The 18,314-nt window shown below is 48.1% G+C and overlaps 2 protein-coding genes across 2 annotated transcripts in view; both read right to left on the bottom strand.

Annotated features, from left to right (window-relative positions):
• efnb3b (ephrin-B3b) overlaps window positions 1-2,067 on the bottom strand; it is a 66,276-nt gene extending 64,209 nt beyond the window's left edge. Inside the window, exon 1 of the mRNA XM_029169501.3 lies at window positions 638-2,067. Coding sequence (XP_029025334.1) covers window positions 638-789 — 152 coding nt within the window. The 5' untranslated portion in view covers window positions 790-2,067. The remainder of the gene's footprint in view (window positions 1-637) is intronic.
• Window positions 2,068-9,085: 7,018 nt separating this feature from the next.
• Window positions 9,086-18,171, bottom strand: wrap53 (WD repeat containing, antisense to TP53). The gene is made up of 10 exons (XM_055502401.1): window positions 17,904-18,171; window positions 17,665-17,842; window positions 16,737-16,832; window positions 16,343-16,451; window positions 15,466-15,554; window positions 13,326-13,549; window positions 12,062-12,273; window positions 11,481-11,584; window positions 11,111-11,254; window positions 9,086-10,412 (listed from the first exon to the last, which is right to left on the bottom strand). Exons 1-10 carry the CDS (start codon window positions 18,169-18,171, stop codon window positions 10,190-10,192), a joined length of 1,647 nt encoding a protein of 548 aa, XP_055358376.1. The 3' UTR covers window positions 9,086-10,189.
• Between the last annotated feature and the right edge of the window lie 143 nt (window positions 18,172-18,314).

The following is an 18,314-nucleotide window of genomic DNA, read 5'->3' as shown; positions in this document are numbered from 1 at the left end:
GGTCATCCAGCGACAGCAATTAGAGAGTGCGCACGCGCGCGCGCGCGCGCGCGTCTTTATTATCCCCACGCGGCAGCTTCCGGGGACTTCACCAACGAGCGGCACCGCAGCTGGATTATCGCGACACGTCCGTCGGCGCGAGGGTGACCAATTCGAAACAGCTGTGCAGCAGGTTCGAGCCGCTCCTGCCTCGATCAGATTACACTGTTTATATTGAGCTCGCGCTATCAACAATAACGATTGAATTATGTCATTTTGGGAAGAGAGTGTGACTAAAGGGGGGTAAATAGAAACCTCCATAAAAGCCCTAATGCCCTCGGAGCGAGCGCGTGCGCGCTGGGCCTGCGCCCTCCTGCCTCCGCTGAACTTTACGGTGTTTGTGCGTCAGGTTGCGTTACTACAAAGCACTCGGCGGTGCTCTCACGCTTATTTGCATTCGTTCGTAACTGTTGCCCAAATCCGCTCTTCCCAGCGTCGAGTTGCATTTCGCTCCCCGAACGTGCAATTAAACCAATTATTCGATTGCGTCTGTCTCGCTGCGTGGGTCGAACTTTCAAGACCCAACCTGCAATTAGTCCAAGCAGTAAAAAAGGAAGAACAAAAAATCAAAAGGTCTGCGAACGAAAACTATTCTTACCTTTCGTTCAGGGAATTCCAGTAGATGGGCTCCATGTTGCTGGCCGTCGTCCCCAGTAAATCCAGTAAGAATACCAGCAGGATTCCCAAACCATTCCCACCTCGTCGACACGCCATCTCAACCCTGACACCCAGCATCATGTGAGGCCCCATTTAAAAAAAGAACCCGGGGGGATTTCTACGTTTTCGACGCTCTTGCGACGACACTCTCAAAACAATGGATGTGCGACCACAGCCGAGCGGGCTCTGGGCAGACAGGCAGTCAAAGTGTGAGGCGAGAGCCTGCTCTGTGTAACCGCATGGATCCGAAACGAGGCGAACTGGACTCAATCAAACCCCGAAAACGCACCGGGGGGGAACTTGTTCAATCCCGTGCGTCTGCGGCTCCGAAAGCGACGGGTTTTCTGCGCGTCCACGCTCGTACTATTTCAGTGCCAATCCCATGACTTTCCCATTAATTTGTCATTAGTCCTCCTCCTTCCAACGCGGCGGCGCTCAGCTTAGATATAACTCCACTCAGTCGAATTTTCAGAAATTTATCGCCACCCAGGAGCTATTTCTGTTGCCTTTCGCTGCGCCCTAATTGTCTTATTCCGAACAATGTTCCCTTGTTCTCTGCACCGACTCTGTGTGATTTCTCTCCCATTACCTTGTTTTCCCGCAAGAAGATCTACCTCCCAACATATCAGACCGGAGCCGAGAAGAAATGTCACTTTGTTGGAAGGAAATGAGTGCGATCGGGCCAATGCGTTTACAGTGTGCAAGATGCCACTCGTGTCCACAGCTCCATCCTCATGAAGACCCACTGATGCACGGTGGGCTCAGTCCATGTGCTGTACAATCCTTATTCTCCTCTTTGGAAAATGCGCGCACGCTGTAAATCCGCAAATCCCGTAGCTCGCTGCAGAAATACAAAAGGAAACGGGATCCGAATATTTCGATAAATCCAAGAGGTCAGTTCAGGAAAACTGAGAGAGAAACAAACCCAAGAGCCCGAAAATCATCCCCGCTCTCATAACGTCGCACAAAGGCCGACGGGAAACTTGTGGAGTAATAAAAAATAAGACGCGAGTTGGGAGCAGCGGTTCCTGTTGGAAATCGACGTCTATCTGATGCGGCGCATCTTGTGGAGAGCCGGACGCGTTGCCTCTCGGTCAGGGGGGGGGGGAAGCGCTTCGTGCGTTATCGCATCCGTCTCTCGGGCGCAAAAATCCCACTGGTTTGACTCGTCCTAATGCTCGCAGCGCATTGACAGAGCGACTGGCTGGTTTGAGAGAAGGAGGAGGGGAAAAGGGGACGCGTATGAATGGAAAAAAATCCCCATCCTCCGACTGGCAGGCAGGGCGCACTGGCGGAGCGCAATTCTTCCAGGCTTTTTTTTTTTTTTGCGGACGGGGGGGCGGTATCGAGTCCCTTTCAGCACCTCCTCTCCCCTCCTCCCGTCTGAGTTTCAGCGGCCCCCCGACTCGGACTGCTGGACTCCCCGGCGCTCTATTCTGCTTCCTTTCAAACGGGCGAAGAAGAACCCCCCCCCCCCCCACCGCCGGCTGCAGCCGCTCTCTAGACGCTCACCAACGCGCGCCCTCCTCGGTTCAAAGCCGCGACGGAAGAGCACGAGCGCCCTCAGCGCGTCGACGGAGAAGCGCAGCCGACAGCGCGCCGCTGGAACCGGGAGGTTATCGCGCAGATGTCACGGCGGCGTGTTCGGGGGTTTGTTAGAGGTGACATGCGCCACAATCCGGCCCGTGAAAGGCCCACGCGTTCCATACGAGTGGGGGGGGTGCTTAATGCGCACGTGCAGAGTGAACCTCTGAGAAAGTTATATATTTAGGGAAAACAATGTCACGTGACCATCACAGTGGATTCACCTCATCCGTCTGCAGCTCAGACTAAACAGTCTGCGTGAAAGGATCTCTCTCTCTGCGTCCTTCTGATGACAGAACAGGGGCAGAGTCCAGCATCCAGCACCTAGACTTCAAAGTGAGCCCTTCAGCTTGATGAAGTGCAGGACGAGCGGGGCGACAGGCCCCGCTGGAGGGCCACACACACCAGTGTTTACACTGGGGCCCCCCGGTCGCCAGAACGCTGACACTGATTCACCGATGCGCTGCCACGAGCGCGCGTGCACGCTGGTGCGCGCGAGGGAGGGCGGGCTGTCAAACCTGTGGCTGCATTGCCCCCATGTGGTAGATGGAGATCATGACTGAGACGGCGTCAGGGCGTGAAAGGAACTGTTGCTTCCGTTTTTACTCACCGAAACAACGAATGGGTGTTTTTTTTTTTTTTGCTTCCACATCATAAATCAAACTTACAGGAAGCGTCAAACTCCAGTTTGTCCGCCGACTGTTGGAAATTCCAAGTTTCCAAAAGTAACGCCTCCAGAAGTGGGAAAGTTGGAAGACTTTCGCTCCGATTCAAACCCCACGAATCCAGCATTAGCAATAGTTTGTGAATTGGACTATGGGAAATGTAGGATCCGGCGTATTTGGAGCTTGAGCCATAAACGCTGGGATATCCCACACTCCGCCCTTTGATGTTTTTCATCACTCCGCTTTCAATCATCTCTCTGAGCAGCCCACCTTCATGCAGTTGTGCTGCTAAATAGCTGGAGTCCAGAAGTCAGGAGCTGCATGCGTTTGACCCTGCAGCTGCACCGTCCAAAGAATACGGCCATGACATTTCTATCAGGGAGCGTCATCCTCTTCAGAGGCCCTGACTCTGGGCTCTGCCTGCCGTGCTTCAGTGTGGAGACCCGTCGTTAGCTATAGCTATACAGCTATAGATACGGATACAGAAACAAAGAGGGGGAGCGGGCTTTGATATTCCTCACTGAAAATATTTGACTTAAAAACAACAAAGGAGGCAGAGGCTGGATGCACCATCGGTACCTCCTGCTGCTCCCGCACAGCCAGGGAGAGACATGAAATGAAAGTGAGACGAGGGAAAACAAATTAGCAGCATCGCGGCTGCAGGAGCAGCAGGCAGAGCTCCAGCGCCATGCTCAAGGGCACCGCGGCAGAGCGGGCGTCCGGGCGTCCGGGGCCGCGGAGCTGCACGCGGGACAAAAGCGCACACGTTCTCCTCTTCAATGCAAAATTACAGCGCGCCCTCGATACGAGCCGCAATTGCAGGTTACGGGATCCAAACGTGAAGCAAATATGAAGATTTTGCAGAGGCGGGCGGAGGGAGCGGAGGAACAGAAGAGACGGAGCTGTTTGTGTGGCACTGACCTCTGGAAACCTTGGCAGGGCAGATGACGGGGCTAAATGCAGCGGAGGAAGTCAGGCCGGTTTAGAGGCTGCAGCAGTTCAGAGGTGGAGCTGGCTCGAGAAACCAGCCCTCTGCTCCGTCTGGGAACGTGTGTGTGGGAACGCCGGCTGCGTTGGGAGATGACTCAGTTCTTAAACGGCAGCTATGGGATGCCACCTACGTGTGCTGCCGGCTGACGCGTGAGAGGAGCTCAGGAGTGTGTGTGTGTGTGTGTGTGTGTGTGTGTGTGTGTGTGTGTGTGTGTGTGTGTGTGTGTGTTCACGCCGCTGACCTTCAACTCTTCTCCGTGACCGCATCATCTCCCCGGTGACTCCGGCTCCAGTCTGCTGCAGCTGCCGGGCTTCAGCGCGCGCACGTGCACGCGCACGCGCACGGTACTATAAATACACGCCGCGCACACGTGCACAGGAACATTTACACAAAGCCGAGCGCGAGCATCACTTTCACGCCGCATGTGTAGACGTGGCCGTGAGCTACTCCTCTAAGCGTGCGGCCGACGCCACGCGTGGAGCACGAGGGGATGGGATCGAGGACTGAGGCGTGCACGCGCGCGCCCGCGTGCTGGCACCCGCGGCGGCACACAGGCCTCAGACGGGGGAGCGAGCACCCTGATGGGAATGCCGTTCAGACCGAGGGCGGCGCCGAGCCCCGCACGCTCCTCGCAGCTGATAGATCTCTGCTGCGCGGCTTCATCCGTCGGCATCGGTCCCCTGCTCCTCGCGCGCACGCGCTTTCTGCGGCGCAGTGAGGGAGGATTAAAGGAGAAGAGGTGAGACGTCGTGCGATGCGCGGATCACACGTACGGAGCGACGAACGTAGTCCTGAGTCTCAGCCCAGATTCAAGTCGCCGCCTGGAAATCGCGTTAACCTTAAAGCTGCACAGCCTGATGATCTGTTTGGAGATTAAACCAACGTAATGAACGTGAACGTTCTCGGCTTTGAGTTGGTTCGTGCTACTGCACGTAAGCAGACGTGTGCTGACATAACGCAGCGGAGGGAAACACAAACACATTAGATGTCAGTGAACGTCTCACTGACATCTGTCGACACAAGCCTCAGCTTTTAAATCCGTGCTCGTCTCTTGGATCGGATCCACTGGGACTGGATCAACGTCATCGACCTCAAGTCCCGATGTTTAAAAAAATGAGGATCTGCTGTTGAGCACGTTGCTGTTGACGTGTGGAACCAACAATTATCACAGGAACCAAATAAAACCACATGTTGCTACTGTCGTTTTGTATCATAAAGAGGAACAACTGGAGCTGAACGGACAGAATCATGTACATGTAAATAGGAGGGAGGCCTCGCCTGCGTGTTCTCACCCACTACACATCTCTCTACTCTGGATTTTACTACATACTCTTTTCATCTCATCAACGCAGCGCCTCCTTGCTCCTAATTTCCCCGTCCATCTGTCTCCTCGGCCCCTCGCAGCGCTCCTCTGACCGAACCCAGCGCTCCATCTGCGCCCGGGGGGCCCAGGCGGCAACAGGTGTGCTCACCTGCAGGTTCAAGGATCACTCAGGCGGTCTGGAGCCAAGGAGGGGGTGCGTTTAGCCTCTATTGTTCCACGTTTACCCCCAAAGTGCATTTACGGACGCGACGCCTCGCAAACACTAAACCGCCGAGATCATGTCCAATCTGTCGGCTGCTTAATGCGCTTCGATGGGCGCGCCCGCGCGACAACCGGCCGCGGAGAAATCGCCAGAGGGAGCGCGTGGAGAGGACGGGATGATGAGAGGGGGACGGGGTGAAGGGCAGAGCGATGGCGGAGGCACGTGCAGGCACACGTCTTAAGATGATCCTCCTCCGTGAGAGAAATATCAACGCCGAGCTGCATGTCGGCGACGGTGGAAGATGACGACGTGACACGTCTTTACTCGGCATTAATCTTTGCAGCTCTTTCGTGTGGATAATGCAGAGTGCGCTGCCACATCTGGAGCGAATAGGCCCCAGTGAAATGAAACCTCTGGTGCTTCGCTTTCTTGGCTGCGGAACATGTGAAGGGATGTAGGTGCCAATTATTTCCACATCTAATGTAAACCAGAGAACAAGGACGTGTCAATCATCGGCGCAGCCTTTTGGAATGGAAATGGGATGTGTTCATAGGAACGCAGCTATTTTGGCGGCTGATGAAATGGGTTGGTGGGGACTAGTAAAAATATCCCCACAGACTCGGGCTTCGTGGAAGTAAAAGCTGGAGTTGCGTGAACTTCACACCGGCCCAAGTGTAATGAGCAGAAAACGCGGTGTTGCGGTGAGGTGTTTGATATTTTTAAGAGTCGCGCTTTAACCACACTCTTCAGAACCAGGCCCGATGCTAATGGCGGAGCTCATTGTCGCCACAGCGCGCGATCCCCACATTCTCACCAGACGACGGCCTCAGAAGAGAGCGTCTGAGGAGACGAGGGGCGCATGTACCAGACCTCAGCCCGACGCCTTTAATAATTAAGAAACCTCACACGAGCAAACTGAGCAACAGATTGCAGCCGCGCCCCCGGCGTCACTGTGATGTTACGCTGCGAGGAGACGTCCTGCATTCATCACCTCACTGCACCAGATGCGCAGAGGAGAAACCAGGAGCTACTTTATTAGAAATATGAGCTCCCCTGTTCATTCCAGTCAGAAGCCAGCAGTTTGAATTAACGAGCTATTTGGACAAACTATTAGCATCGAGTGCGGCGTTGAGGAAAGATGCTTAATTCCAGCAATCGAGACGCATTTCAATATTCCCAGCGTTCCACTGTCGTGACTGGAATCGGGTTGAGGCGACGCGCAGTTTGCTGGAAGCGCTGCTCGACTCGACCCACACAGGTGCATCGGGTGCAGAATCCAGTGTGCTCCATCACAGCGCGCCGCATCCATTTGACCGCCGGAGCCGGTCCCTGCACTTTATCAAAGTGCAATACTAAATTGCTGGAATTATCTTTAAAGCCGTCGTACGCGTCTTCGACCTTTTGCTGCTCTGGGGTCAAACCGTTTTAAAACCTGGGATTTAACACGGGAAGATAATCCTCACTCCTCTTAGTGTCCAAAATAAGCTGATGACCCGGACGGCGACTTGATTTAGCGATAGCCCAACGCCCGCGCAAGGCTACGTGCGGCTAGCGGGCACGAGACGCTTCAAGGTCACGGCACACGAGGTCGAGGTCAAGGTCAAACGTGATGCTTTTCTTAAAATATGTGATGGGGACGACTCCTAAAAACGCCCGAGCTGTGGAGCGGGAGGCGTTCGCGGCACCTAATCTATAAAGATGTACCGACACGAGCAGGTCAGAGCCAAGCCCCGCGCTAAACGCCTGCCAAACACATTCAAAGCAGCGGCGAGATAAAGGAGCGCTCCCTTTGACATTTCCACAAATGCCATGTATGACAAGCCCTAAAAGCTACAGGAAATCTGCTCCTTCTGCCTCATGTTCTAAAAGCCTTTTCCTTTCAAAGGCGGCGGGAGAGTGACAAACCCGAGAGCAGTCGAGACGTTTTAGCATCTCCGGCTTCAGAGCCTCTTTGCCTCCGTGTTAATTCAGCCCGGGTCACATGCTGAGTGTTTGCCTGAGTGCTTCACGGTGGGATTAGGAGATTCAACAGGCACACGGCCATTTGAATAATTGTTTTCAAATGTCTTTCTTAATATCAAGATCCCATTACTTACTATTCCGCGCACTCGCTGGTGATGAGCGCCGGGCCTGTTGGGTTTGCGAGCGTGCGCCGGACTAATGGCAGGCACTTACGCGAGGCCATGGAGACACTCAGGATGCAGCGAAAATGGAGGCGCGCGGCGCGGAAAACACAAAACACTCAACGTGGATTGGCTCATTAACCGCGCAAGTGGAAGGACTACGCTGCGGCCACCTTGGGAACGCGATAATGGCCGCGTCTGTGTGACCACTTTCTATGACACATGCTGTTAAAGATGACAGATGTTGAATTTCGGTCTTGGCAGGGATGAACTTCAAGAGAATGAAAGTTGAACGCGCTAACGAAGCCGCGGCCGGGCTTTGTAGCGAAAACACGGCTTGGCGTCTTGAGTGGGCGAGGCCGGTTATCACCGGGATGTGATGGACCGATGTCACACGCGAAAAAAATCACAATCGTACGTTTACTGAAGCGTAAAATAGATTAATTCAACCGTTAGAGTTGCGATCTTTACATTCTGGCCACTAGAGGGCAGCGCAACACACAGCAATCGCTTTGAAACGCTGAGATCTCAAGAATAAATATAATAATAATATAATAATAATAATAATAAAATAATAACTCGCAAAATAATTAAAATTTAATTTACATTGAATAGCCTTTAATTGTCCGCTAGTTCCAAAGTCGTTCTAGCTTTGCCTCCATTTTCACAAGCTCCAATTCGCTTACTTGTGTCTATTCTTTGTGGTTTCCAGGGTTCGCCTTGTTTTAATACGACTTGTCTGCTGAAATCATTTGTCTAGTGCCCAACACTGGTTCTGTGAAGTCAAATGCAAACAATGACCCAAAAGGTGCTAAAGAGTTTTGCAGAGCTGACAGCGTTTGCACAGCTGGTAAAAATGATCCGCGTTGATTTAACGCACATTTCTGTCTGCTAATATCAGAATTTTAATAACAGCACCTTGAAATTCACATATAGTAAAATAAATTGTAATTAGACGTCTAACGTTTATTGCAGCTACATCCTGTTTGATCTGACAGGTTCTGCATTCAATAAGCCGACACGACAAAGCTCAATTGACTATATAGAAGCGTGTGGCACTTACTGGTGATTGTCCACACTACATCGCACACCATGACCTACCTCATCAACGTCAACAGGCCGTCTTGCACGTAACCACTTTCTGCCACTCAGACGTGATAATCTGCATCGCACTCATCACCACACACACTCTGATCAAACACGAGGCTACCGCTACACCACTGGATTATTTATTACTCTTGCTTGGCTTTTTTTTTTTCTTTGACTGCCCCCAATTTCTCTTCTTGTCGTCTTTCTACCTACTTTGCTCTCCCTAGGCGGAGGCGGTTGCTAGGCAACGCGCACAACACAACAGCACGGCTCTCCAACTTGGCTCTCTGCTCAGCGTGCCCCTGTGGTTTCATACAATCAAATACATGAGTGTGTGTGCATTCATATGGAAGATGTGTGAGAAAGGTGAAAGCTATGAATAGTTTCCATCTCATAAGTGAAAGCCAATAGTCCTTTCAGCTTTTAAGAGCTGCCTCTTGACTCGAGTGTAACATCATCTCACATTCATCAGGGATTTATTACAGGGCTTCCAACTCTGAACTGCCTTTAACAGAAAGTCAGAAAATGAGAAAGACTGGAAGTCTGCGAACAGATCTGTTTTTAATTCACTCCAGCTTGAAGAGAAGCACCAGAAGGCCACCTGTTGCAGACACTGCCATCTATCTGGGGACTAATGCTTCCTGCTGGAGCACACATTTGTGTAATAGCTCTTCAGTCTAAATGAGATCTGAACTAAGAGGGGCTTCATAATCAACAAACTATCAGTATAAAAATATAAGGCTTTGGTAGTGTGTTGAACCAACCTGCAGAGAAACACTACACAAACAAAGCACAGCTCACTGACAGCCAAGCAAGCACAAGAAAAACCTCCCTGCAGCAAAATGAATATGCACGGTTTTAAATACAATGTGTTTATGCCCCCATTTCAACACTTACAAATGTATTCTGAGAAAAGTCTGTAGGGGAGAAAAGGGTTTTTCCATTTTCCACATGCTAAGAGCGTCACAGATCATGATGAGAGGGTGGTAATGAAGCGAGCTGCTCACAGGGTAGACATTCAACCAACCTAACAACATGGCTATAGAAAAATATACATTTAGTGAGGATACACAGACAAACACGGTTTGGTGTGTCCTTAAATTAAAAAAAAAAAAGAAGGTGAACGGGGTTTCCTCAGTTTACAAAAGGAAACAAAAGGTACTTTATACAAGTACAGCAGTTAGAAATGTGTGGGCAGCATTTTTACACACACCAGGTATGCTTTGAGAAGTAAAAAAATCTGTTTGGCATCAGGTTACCAAACACAAAATCATCATCATCTGTGTTGCACTCTGGTAATAACCAAGTCTGGCCATAGTCCCACTGCACAGAATGGTTTATATAAAAGTTACTACCTTGCAGGTGATCTTAAAAACTGTCTGTTTGGATGGTACCACCTGAGTAGGGTTGTTTAAAATGTAAACAAATGATGTAGCACTTCAGGACATCATATCCTTATGTCTACACCACTAAACCGAACTCGGCAGGTGTAACTCAGTCTGTGTCAGAAGAGCCTCAGGATTCCACCGCTGCCGGCTGCTGCTCCTGGTTCTCCTCTGCGACGGGGCCCAGTGGTCCGGCCCACCACAGACTCAGGGTGTTGTCCTGCCTGTCCGGCGCTGTCGTGACGGCTTCACCGCCCTCGCTTTCGGAGGCCGAGTCACCCTCACCGTCGGCAGGCGATGGGAACTGCCGCTGCCCGCTGGAGCTCGCCAGCAGTGGCATGAAGGGATGAATACTGCGGAGAAGGAAGTTTAGAAAATATGGGTTATTGTACAGTAGTAGCAAAGAGCTGCTCATTCAAACCCACTACACATGATAGACTTGTGCGACGGTTTTAATATAAGCTCCTCAGTAACGTTCCGTTATAGAAAAGGCAGTAAAACATTAAATTACCAGAATATATCCTTGGCAACTGAGGAGTACAAAATTTATCATAATTGCCCACAGAGGCTGTAGTAACAGCTGTGCTCTCACAAAGCAGTAATAATGAATGTAGGGCAATATTTACAGCATGAAGCCTGGAAGCTGCTTCCCGTCTTATCTAGATGATTGTGTTTGTGTGATATAAATGGAAGATCTTGACAGCACAACAGAGGGGGACAATCAAACAGAAAACCAACCACACAGTCCCTTTAATGATTGCCTACTTTCGCTTTATTTTTCACAGTTGTTATCCTGTTTGTTTGTGCCCATGGTGGATATAATGTTTCCAAAAGATTTAAACGGTTTGCGACCGTTTCATTAAATTGTGGGGAGTTTCTACCTTCATAAAAGATTTATTAATTACTGCTCAGCCCCCGGCAAAATGTAACCGCGGACAAATATAGTTTCTATCAATCAGTCAATCTCATATTTTCCTTTGTCTACAAAGGAATTTTTAAATTAATTATTCAATAAACATCTACCATCTGCCTACGAGGGGTTTTATCATACCTTATACCATTAGTGCAGTCCCAGTGGGCCTGGAAGCTGAGCAGAGGCTGGAGTAGCTCCTCGTCACTATCAGGAGGAACTGTCTGGATGTCCCACACTGACACCACTCCCTCCGTGTTGCCGCTCAGCAGGTACTTGCCTGACCTACACGAACAGAATGAAACACGAGAGGACGATAAAACAACTGCCCGAATATCACAGGGAAAGGACAAGCATTTACAGAAAACATCTGCACAAGTCGGGAAGCAGACGAACTGGCAGAATTTCAGTCAGATACATTATCCACGTTGTGTCGATTCTATGGTAAAATTTTGCCACGGTTTAATCTGCTGTGGTGTGACTGTGACTCTGATTAGTGAAGTATACTTACAGGTCCAGGTCAAAGTAGATGCGCTGGTTTGTGGCCACATTCCGCTTAAGTGAAAACACAACTTTGCCGGGTTCTCTCAAGTCCCAACAAAGGATCTCTGCATCCTGAACACAAAAAACACAGGCTATGAGATATTCCCCACTTTGATCAGTTTTGCATAGAAATGAGAAAGGATGAGGATCAAATTGTTGCCAACAGCAGAGTGTTCGCCAGAATCGGATGCACATCACAATAGAACCCAATATGCTGGGTTATAAGAACAGTTTCATATTGATTTGTTTTTTAGTGGCATGAAGTACCATCTGGCTGGGGTTTAAACGCAACAAGTGAACCACTGTAATACAAATCATTGCATGTAAATAAATAAAAATCAATACAGTTTATGAAAAGCAACACAATATCACACAACACAATTGCTCAAGTCTCAAGTGTATCAACACTTTCTTGCTCCCTTAGCCAACAGGAACACATCAAATAGGCAGCATTATTACCGGCGTGCATGTGCATGTGCATGTGCAGGCTCAGGCATCCGTGTGTGTGTGTGTGTGTGTGTGTGTGTGTGTGTGCGCGCATGTGCTCACCTTGCGCCCTCCAGTGTACAGGTAGTTGCCGTCGGGGGAGAAGAGCAGATGGGTGAGGCCTCCGTGATGTCGGGTCGGCAGCAGGGCCAGCAGGGTGCCATCTTGGCAGGAGTAGAGGCCAGCGCAGCGAGAGTAGGAGCCACAGGCGTAAACAGACTGGCAAGGACTGAAGCCAAAGCAGGAGATGATGCCACTTTGGCCCTGCTTCTTCGCTGCAGTGGAGACAACAGAGTGGCATTTGGCACCGCTTCCAGATTACGAAATGTTGACACACAAATCTCAATCATTTCAAGTCGAAGTTGGAATGTTCGGCTTTTCCTAGATTCCAGATTGTGTGTCTAAGAGGAAAACATCTGTCAACAATGCGCACACAAACTCAAGTCCAGATCATCTGGTTTGTTTTATGCTGTGTTCCTTTCCAAATCATTCTCCTCCTTTCTCGGACTCAAAAAGCTTTTAGCACGTCCAACAATGAAAAGAGACTTTGGCACAGTCCACGTGTATCACATAACATGCGTTTGATATTAACCATGCATTTTTTAATAATTTACCGTTATAATTTAACAAGCAGGGCTGGAGGAGCCAAACACACACGAAACCATAGATGGCAGTGATCTAGTGGTGCAACTTATGGAACTTTCAGGATTGCGGTTAAACCTTGGTTGTTACCTTGTTAAAAAGCCCATACTTTCAGGCATTCCACGTATTAGCAGCTTTTATTCTTCTCACCTAAACAGTAACCCTTCATCCTGTTGTATGAATGGAATAAAAACCCTAATTAAGTCCTATTTTGCAAAGACAATTTCCACCTGACAGAAACTTGTTTGGTTTATGAGAAACAGATGAGAAAACCATGACAAACATTTTGCTGTGATTAACGATAACAACTCTGGGTACTGGTTTGTTCAAGGAGACTTGATACTTCAAGGAGGTGCGACAGACAACAGCAGCGCACCAAGCAACAATCAACTGATAACACACAACCTGTTCCACTGTGTCCTTGGTCTTTTCTTTGTCTCATAATGAGGTTTAGATTTCGCAAGATGACAGCTTTTGTTTACGTTATAATTCATATTTTCTTTTCGTCCTGCACAAAACATTTCTATCATTTTCACAGCATTTACAATTACATACTAAAATGTTAAACACTAGAAGGTTATATTAAATAACCCTCTTTCAGTGTGAAATGCACGAGTTGCAACTAATCGGGTAAATAACAAAATTACAAGGGTGCTTTAAGTTGCATGTACAGATGTTAACTGACCTACAGTGGGTCGTTGCTCACAGTCTCTTCCAGGACGCTCCGTGTAAAAGACCCTCACAGTTTTGTCAAAGCCGCAGTACAGCTGCGTGCCGTCGGGTGAGAAGCAGAGGGAGTGAGCAGCCGTCAGCTCATCCAGGTGATTGTAGGGTCGGAAACTGGCTCGCACCTCCCCGCAGAATGCATCCCACAAGTGGACGGGGTTGTCACGGCTACTGCTGGCTAGGCTGCACAAGAGTAGCGAGAGGGAAGATTAAAGTGTGAGGAGGATAAGGGAACGACTGACACCACAGGGGGTTCATCTTTATTATCCTTCAAGGCTAAAGCTAGAAATTAACCAGGGCCGAGATAGTGTGTAGCCAATGAATGAAAAGTTGTCTCCAAGGATACAGAGTTAAATGAATTAGGCAGCTTAGATATACACTGTGTGCGACCAAACCCCCTGCTTTTGTTTTGTATCTGGTCTACTACACCACATCCACCTGAATAGATCTTAACTAATCGAGCCCTGTGCTGTGCCGCTTCATGGAGGCGAGACCAGAGCAAATTCTTATTGATTCAAATGAGTGCCAAAGACTGAGCCATGCCTTTTTAACTCTAATTACTGGACGCTGAACAAATGCCGAAACATCACTGCAGCTCAATTAGACAAAGGAAATTAGCCCCTACCACTGCTGCCGTGTTCTGCTATGGCCCCCGTGAGCCGCAGCTTTATTCCAGAGCAGGGAAATGCCCAATTATAATGCTAGACTGCTGCTATCTTGGAGCGATGCCTAGAACTACGTACAACTTAACCGAGCCATAACAGGGGCCCTTATTCCCTCCCTACAGGAGGGGCATCAACAACACACGGCTTTTGGCAGATGGAGAGCTTAAGAAGCACAGGGGAAGAAACGGGACACAAAATGGGGGCATGTGTGGAGAGAAAAACAGAAAGGTACAGAAAGGTACTTAATCTGGCTTTCTATAGATGTGTTTAATAACGATTAACGTAACCTTTTATTTGGGCCGACAAGCCTCTGAGCCACCTGTCTGTGCCCTGCAGGACCTTCTCTCTGATACATGGTAGTGATCTGAGGAACACAAAACGTATCTGCTGTCAGCTCCTACCGGCTTCCTCATTTTCATGACAGACAGGTCTTTGCACAAGTTTGGCAGATATGCACAAGGACTCTCAAGTGGTTCCCGTTCCACGAGTCATTTGTTGATCGTTTTGGTGTTTACAGAACTCTCATCTTTAGATATCCAGCTCCTAACCTTCCCACCCCCTCCTCTTATTCAGTGAAGGCTGTCTGGTGTTGGGGTGATGTGGTGCCAAGCTGAGCCTTGATCAGAAAGATCTGTCAGAGGGTGGAGGCTGTAACTGGAGGATGATGGGCGCAGGGGGTATACACAGTGAAAACTGTTGGCAACTTGACCTCCGCTCATTAGCACAGCCCTACCCCTCTCCCCTCAGACGATCTGCATTCTCCGCTGTGACGGCTCGTTGTTACTGATGTTGGCTCCGCTTCACAGCGCGCAGTTGCAGTGATGTCATAATTACCGCATTTTAAAAGCCTGCAGGACAACGCGCCTGCACCCGCGCGGCAACAAAACGAGAACAAGATGAAAAGAAAAGCCCCAAGTCAGGGAACCGCGGGGCCCTTAGGTGTCGTCTGGGCTCAGGAGTGCTGTTAGTGTGTTCAATCATGCTGAAAAGCACCATGGACCTCAAACAGCGGCGCGGATGGCGACAGAGGCAGACGCAGGCGAGGCTAACGCCAACTCTTCACTTATAATGAGACATATCAGAAGACTTTTACGGCTTCTCTCCTTGCTTGCAGCTGGCTCCCACAACTAGAGCAAATACCACAGGGATCTAAGGCTGAGTCACAATCACACAACAATATCTATTACTGTCTATTAGACAGACTCAAGCACAGACCAAAACAACCCCCCCTCCCTTGTCTAGTCTAACCATTCAAGATTAAAAACACCAATCACTGACTGACACCCGCCTCCATAAACAACGTGGTACTATTTCTGTGTAAAATCATTTACCACCTGGCAGCGTGACCTTTAGTGAACTTTAAATGTCTCATTTATCCACCTGTTAGGAGCCGAGACTTGGGGAATAGTCTGGCAATGCTAAAGTTCAACTCACAAGCATGTGTCCGGGTCCAGAGAGTTCATTTTGGGATACCAGCAGTAGTCGTAGATGGTGTCTCCCTCAGCCATCCTTAGCACTGGGCTCTGCCACAGAACAACAGAAAAGCGGGTGTTCAGGTACCGTATGGGCTCTACCCGTGCTGATGCGGGTAATTAAAAACAGCCAGCTACTTTCACTTTTCCTTGTGGTGAAATTTACTATCAAAATCCTCTGGCACAATATGAGAAACAGAGCAATCAAACCTACGTTTTAGCCCTTTTTGCAGAGACTGTTAGATCTATGTAATGAAATAAAATGGATTATATTTCAATTACTTTCAGCAATTCAGCAATCCCCATCTACCAGCCTATAATACAATTACAAGATTGGCCAGCCACTTGACATTTCCCAGAACCAAAAAGGCAAATTGCTTGTTTAATCTAATGGTTTAATATTCAGTAATACATTCCCTAAAGCCCCCGTCTTCAGTCTACTGAAAGATTTTGTATTTTATCTATAACTGTGCAGAACACAAACCTATTGGGAGGCTCAACCCTTATTCAACATCATGTAACTGAATTCAACGTAGTCATGATTAAATGTCGTTATCAAATGCTAGTTCACATTCATACCAACTCTACAGACGCAAAATAGCAGGTGATTTATCTGAGACTTAATTAAACTGAACTGAATGCCCATGATACAAACCCAGACGGTAAAAAGCATTTTATGTAGACCAGACTAAAGTTACCATGACCTACGTGGTGTCTAGAAGAACTAGTTGCAGTGGGATTTCATGTATCTATTGATTTTGGCCATGTTTTTGGTAAGTTTCCCTAGATCCTTTCCTCTGTGCCTCTGTGAACTAGGCACAGCTGTTATCTGTGCTTACCATCTCAGGAAGCAGGTCCCAGTTATAGCTGTAAATCTCTGGAGGGAGGTTGTACACACGGAGCACATTGTCTGCACTGTTGGTCAGGATACAGGAACCATCAGGGGCCCTGAGTAAGGAGAGGAGGGAGGAAGGGGAAAAAGTAGGGGGATGTGTTAAACGTATTGTTGTAAACAACAGGTGATCAGGTTTGTTTCAGCAGTAGTTACAGCAAGGAATTATATGTATGTATATATATATATATACACATCTTTTATCATCATATATAGTATAAATAGAGGACTTCATCATTATAAAATGTAATGCTGTATTACCATATAATTAACAAAAAATGACTAACAATACATTTAAGATTTATGTTCAAAACCTGATTCATAATGGATTGTTGTTTTACCATTTGCAGCCTTTAAGGTAATTCTCTGTTATGGTGGAGTACTCAGTCCAAGAACCAGTCAGCATCTGAGGGCTCTGGGTAAAGTCTAAGCCAAGCCTGGAGGTAAGACAGAGATAAAGACATGTTCTTGAATACAACAAAAATGGAAAATGGTGTGGGTTTCAAAATTTAATATAACCAAACATTTGTCTTTGTTTGAAGGAAATATCAAACCAATACAGCTCTTGGTTTAGTTGATTTAGATAATGCACAATAAAAATTTGCACAAGACTTCAAAAGGAAATTGGGGATTTTGGCAGAGTCGCCAGTATCTACTGGTACTCATGCTGATTGCTAATTACAGTTCACGCCCTACAGGTTAATACTACTGTCAAGTTAAGAAGCTCTTTAAAATAGATAATTGTCTTAGCTGGTTTAAATATCAAACATATATTAAGGCTGGGCTGTTGCTGGATTTGTGATGAAGATGGGTGGGAGACTCAACTCAACACTATGTAAAATAAAGGAGGAAACCAAAAAAAAAACCACACTAAACTTGAGTGGTTTTGTAGGTTCGACAACTGGACCAGGGGGGTACAAAGTCACATCAAATTTTAGCAATCAATAAAAAAATAAGTATTCATGTATTATGAATCAAATTTTAGATGTTGATCCAACGCTTCAGATCTGTGGATAGTAAACTACTGAAGTAATAACTTAATTTACTTACTTACTTTACTTAATTTAGAGCTTGAAACAAGCATTTAATGCATCTAGCCTATGACCTATATCACTGGCATGGTCAAACACCTTTATAATAGTTTGATACTTAGTTTGATATTATGTACACTGATTTTGCACTTAGTACACTCTCTTACAAGAATTATAAGACTGGTGCTTATTCTGACTAATTAAAACCTATTGTAATTACTGTACTTCCTCCACTTACTGATGCCCTTCAACTGGGCTGTCTGCAGATCCATTTGAACTGTGTTCCTCCTCTGCCTTTGCCTCATGAGCTCCATTCTGGTGGCTTCCTTCTTCACCATCGACACCGACAGGCAACTCATTCCCTTTATGACCGTCAGGCGGTTCACCTGTGCATAGAATAAAAGGTTTCACATGTGCTATTTAATTGAATGATTTTAAGCTAATGTCTAATCATTCTCATGAGTCCAAGTACTCTACTTTGTGCTAAGGTGGAGTGATCCTGTTGCATGCCTGGGTGCCCAGGTATTTCTTCATGCGTTGTGTGAGGCTCTGCATACTCTGCTAGGTCCGATTCCTCTTCACTCATTTTGGACCGCTTGGCGACTGGAGAGGCCCCGTCCCCTGACGCGTGTCCTACAGCTAAGCTGTCATCTGCCGGTAGAGACGGGACTTGTTGAGGGGGCTCACTCTCCGCTTCTGCGTTTTGCCCTGTCCCACCACAGCTTTCAGCACCTCCATCAGACATATTCCTATATTTACTAATCTCCTCTGTGAAGTGTCAACCTGTGGGTCCAGTTGCTTTATGGCTGCTTATAGGCTGTCAGACGCGAGTGAGGCAAGTGCTACTAGGATAGTCCTTTTTCCTGCAGCGTGGGTGTTTGAGTCTGC

The sequence above is a fragment of the Betta splendens genome, chromosome 2 (assembly GCF_900634795.4).
Source record: "Betta splendens chromosome 2, fBetSpl5.4, whole genome shotgun sequence".
NCBI lineage: Eukaryota > Metazoa > Chordata > Actinopteri > Anabantiformes > Osphronemidae > Betta > Betta splendens.
Note: the sequence above shows the minus strand (reverse complement) of the source record. Positions and strands in the feature narration are given on the sequence as shown.